General features: G+C 51.9%; 1 protein-coding gene across 2 annotated transcripts in view; it reads left to right on the top strand.

Moving 5' to 3' along the window:
* Sorcs2 (sortilin related VPS10 domain containing receptor 2) overlaps window positions 1-3,816 on the top strand; it is a 383,758-nt gene that overhangs the window by 161,447 nt on the left and 218,495 nt on the right. For both annotated transcript variants that reach the window (XM_005365937.3, XM_026788658.1), the window contains exon 2: window positions 1,095-1,162. In XM_005365937.3, coding sequence (XP_005365994.1) covers window positions 1,095-1,162 — 68 coding nt within the window. The remainder of the gene's footprint in view (window positions 1-1,094; window positions 1,163-3,816) is intronic.

Genomic DNA, 3,816 nt, shown 5'->3' with positions numbered 1-3,816 from the left:
CTTCCTTCCTTCCTTCCTCCCTTCTTCCTTCCTCCATTCCTCCCTCTTCTCTTTCTTTCTTTCTTTGTCTTATATGCATGGGCTTTGAAGATCATCTGAGAGCTTTGGAACACCTTTTTCCCCATTCTCTGAGCAGTTGTATTTTCTTCACTGCTTGGTCATGGGCCCCCTGTGTGTTGAGTAGTTTAGCAAATAAAAGTGTCTGCTGGTGATTTATGGACCCCTCCGGCTGTCACCCTCAGTTCCCAACCCCTGTCATCCTCTGCAGTCCAGGACAAAGAGTGACAGCACAGTCTCAGGGGCCGGCTTCTCTCTAGGTCAGCCACACCAGGCAGCTTTTTCCATGGGTTGCAGGGAATACATGGGTGCCTTGATGTGCACACGGCCCTGCCCTCAGAAGCTTGCCAGATGTGCTTCGCGCTTGTTCGGTTTACTTTCTTCATTGTTGTGGCAAAATACCCCACAAAAGGATCATAGCAGAGGAAGGCTTTGTTTTAGCGCACAGCTGGAGGGGTCCAGTCCATCATGGTGGGGAAGGCACAGCAGCAGGAACATGAGGCAGCTGGTGGCATCTCATCCACAGGAAGGAAGCAGAGAAACGAGGCTGATGCTCAGCCCACTTGCTCCTTTTCTCCTAATCCAGGGCCCAGTCCATGGCTTGGTACCATACATCTCATCATGATCTTCCCACATCAATTAACCCGGTATAGAAAATCCACCAAAGACACGCTCGAAGACTTGTCTCCTAGGCGACTCTAGATCCTGTCCAGTTGATAGTGTTAATCACTGTGTGGATACTGGGACCAGAGCCTTGCTGAATATTTGGCCACAGTTTGGGATTCTCTGAGGCCGAGTTTAATGATTCCCATCGAGTGGCAGCAGGATTGGTTTGTCTCCAGAGTCATCCTAAAGGGAAGAAAGACATTTCCCAAGCAGAAGCAAGGCCTGTGTCTCAGAGTTGTGATATGTTGCCATCAGGCAGTGTGGTTTGGGGGGGTCCCAGTGTGGTTTGGGTGCAAAGTGTCACCGCAATCCTCTCTCAGAACCTTGAAACCAGCTGATATCTACATGTTTCCTTTCTGTTGACACCACAGGTCATCTTGATCCTGACAAAGTACTACCATGCAGACATGGGGAAGGTTCTGGAAAGTTCTCTGTGGCGGTAAGTCAGCCCGATGGGCTTTTCTTTTCCTATACCTGTGGGTCTTCTTCTCACAGTCTCCTTGCGGAGGCCGGAGTCCCACCTGGGCTCCTGCAGCTCCAGCCCACTAGTGGGCCCCACGGCTAGAAAGACATAATGGAGATGTCAAAAGCGGATTAGGAGTTTCGTCAGCAGGACAAAGGGCCCTGGCAGGCGGACAACTGTTTGGAAGGCTTCTTTCCTGGCTCTTTTCTGTCTGTTGTTTTCTTGGGGCTCTTTTTGCCTCCTCCGGGGAGGAGGAGGCTGGCAACGTGAATCCAGGTCACTGCACAATATCGCTGGCTCTGCTCTGGACTCTCAAGGCAGCTCCCAAGCCCCCCAAAGCTCAGGCTGGCCTCATTGTTAGGGTAGTTTGCTTTCTTTCCGGCTTAGCCAAAGAACTGTAAATAAATAACCCACCCAGGCGGGTATCTCTTTATACGTGAAACATGAATTGGGCCCAAAGACATCAGACCATCTTTGATGTCTGAGAGGGGCGGAGGGAGGAGGAGGCTGCAGAGACCATTTTGGCCATTATCATCATCAGTTCTGGTCGGGGCGTGAGGACCTCTAGGGCTTCGGGTGGGATCTTTTCTCCCACGGGAATTTACCACTGTAGTCCTTCTTGGTGTGGGATCATTTTGCCTTCTTTGTGTGTTTTTCCGGTAGTGATTAATTCATTTTAATTTGGGTTTGAAAAAGACCTGCCAGTTGGGACCGTTTGCTTGTTTGAGATAGGGTCTGTATCCTAGGCTAGCCTAGAAACCCATCATGCAGTTTCTTGCCTCTGTTCCCAGAGTGCTGAGACCAGGCCTGCATCCCTGTGCCCGACTCATCAGAATGGCTTGCAGGAAGAGCTGCTTACACCTGCTTGCTGTGGGTCTCTGTTTAGCTTTGACTTTGCTTGTACCACAGGGCTCTGGCACCCTACTTGTCACCCCTCTGTGGCACGTTAGGAATGTGTTCCCATGGTGCTCCGGGTTGGGTTTTTTGCAATAACAGTGTTACCTGGGGTGAACTGCCCAGGTCACTGTGGTGCTAAAGCCCCTTGGGTTTTGTCACTGCCCCCCCCCCGCCCCCCCAGCCTTTCTGCGCCAGCTTTCTCAGCCAGGAACTCACCTCTCCACACATCAGTCTGTTCCTGCAATGCTGGGAAAAGCGGTCAGGAATGGGCCACGTTCCTGTGTGGAGGGGAAGATCATGTGATCTTGATGCTCTCAACGTGTCTTGCTGTTCTAGGGCTTGAGGAAGGGAATACTTACTTCTGCAGAATAAATTAGGTGTTAAATTCCAGTGGAGGGACCGGTGAGGTGGCTCAGTGAGTAAAGGCATTTGCCACCAAGCCTGTCAATCTGAGCTCAACCTCTGGAACCACATAGTAGGAGTAGAACTTCTCAAGTTGTCCTCTGGCTTCCCGCACATGCCAGAGCACATGTGTATACGTGTGTGCAATAATAAAAAATGCACAGACGGATGAACATAAGATACTAGTAGCATCAGCTTCTCTGGGCAGTAGCACTAAAAGCTTGGCTTAGGGGTGCTACCTGGGGAGGGCAAGTGTGAGGGGCACCTTCCTGCCCAATGGAGTGTCTCCTTTTGCCGCCACAAGGATGGAGGGAGGGAGTCTCCTTTCTTCTTCTACATCCAATAAAAGTCCCCAGACTTCGGACGCCAGCAATCTAGTTACTCTGTTCCCGCCCCCTTGGATACCTTCCCTGGAAATTTCTGGAATGCTTGCGTCCTCCACTCTCAGCTTGGCTAAAGGCGCAGGCAGTGGAACTCTCTGGAACAGTGTCTGGTGTTTGGGTGGTGAACTGCTTTCGTGGGGCAGTCAGGCTTTTGCAGGCACTTGCTGGGTGTAAGTCCCACTTTGGGACCTTATGGGGTGTGGAGGACAGAGAAGGCTACCTGGGGTCGGGACTCCTGAGTGACAGCTTCGAATTCTTCAGAAACAGATGGGGGATCCCAGAGGTCAAACCGCCCCTTTAGAGCTGTGGGCCAGGCAAACTTCCTTTACAGAACCTCTGTTTCTTATCTGTCTGTGGGGATGAAATGGAGGAGAGAGAGGCGGTGAGAGGGAAGGAGGTGGCTCGCAAAACATGCCAAGGTTGGTACGTTGTCTAAATTTGGATTTTCCCCAAAGCAAAGCAACAGATTTAAATTTTTCCCGTCCCTTTCTCATCACGGTCTCTCCACCCAGACGTTTCTCGGCTTGATTAAAAATGCATTCAGAAGGTCTAGTCGTTTCCAGAAACTTCCCCCATCCCCTGCGCGGTGCAGTGACTTTCCGTGTTTAGATTATGCTGCTTTTGTGCTGATGCGCCTGCACGGGCTGAACAGTCTGAGAAGACTGAAGCTCAAGTTTGCATTCCTTCCCTCTCTGCTCGTAAACCAGGCTTCCAGCTGCACATGGCTCTGAGGCCTGCACAGCCATTACTTTCCTAGCGAATCAGTTGATTCTGTCGTTGAGCTCCCATCCAGGGAGGACCCAGTGCTCCCAGCTCCCATCTGGGGAGGGTCCAGTGCTCCCAACTCCCACCCGGGGAGGGTCCAGTGCTCCCAGCTCCTACCTGGGGAGGACCCAGTGCTCCCAGCTCCCACCTGGGGAGGACCCAGTGCTCCCAGCTCCCACCTGG

The sequence above is a fragment of the Microtus ochrogaster genome, unplaced genomic scaffold (assembly GCF_000317375.1).
Source record: "Microtus ochrogaster isolate Prairie Vole_2 unplaced genomic scaffold, MicOch1.0 UNK5, whole genome shotgun sequence".
In the NCBI taxonomy this organism is placed as follows: domain Eukaryota; kingdom Metazoa; phylum Chordata; class Mammalia; order Rodentia; family Cricetidae; genus Microtus; species Microtus ochrogaster.
Note: the sequence above shows the minus strand (reverse complement) of the source record. Positions and strands in the feature narration are given on the sequence as shown.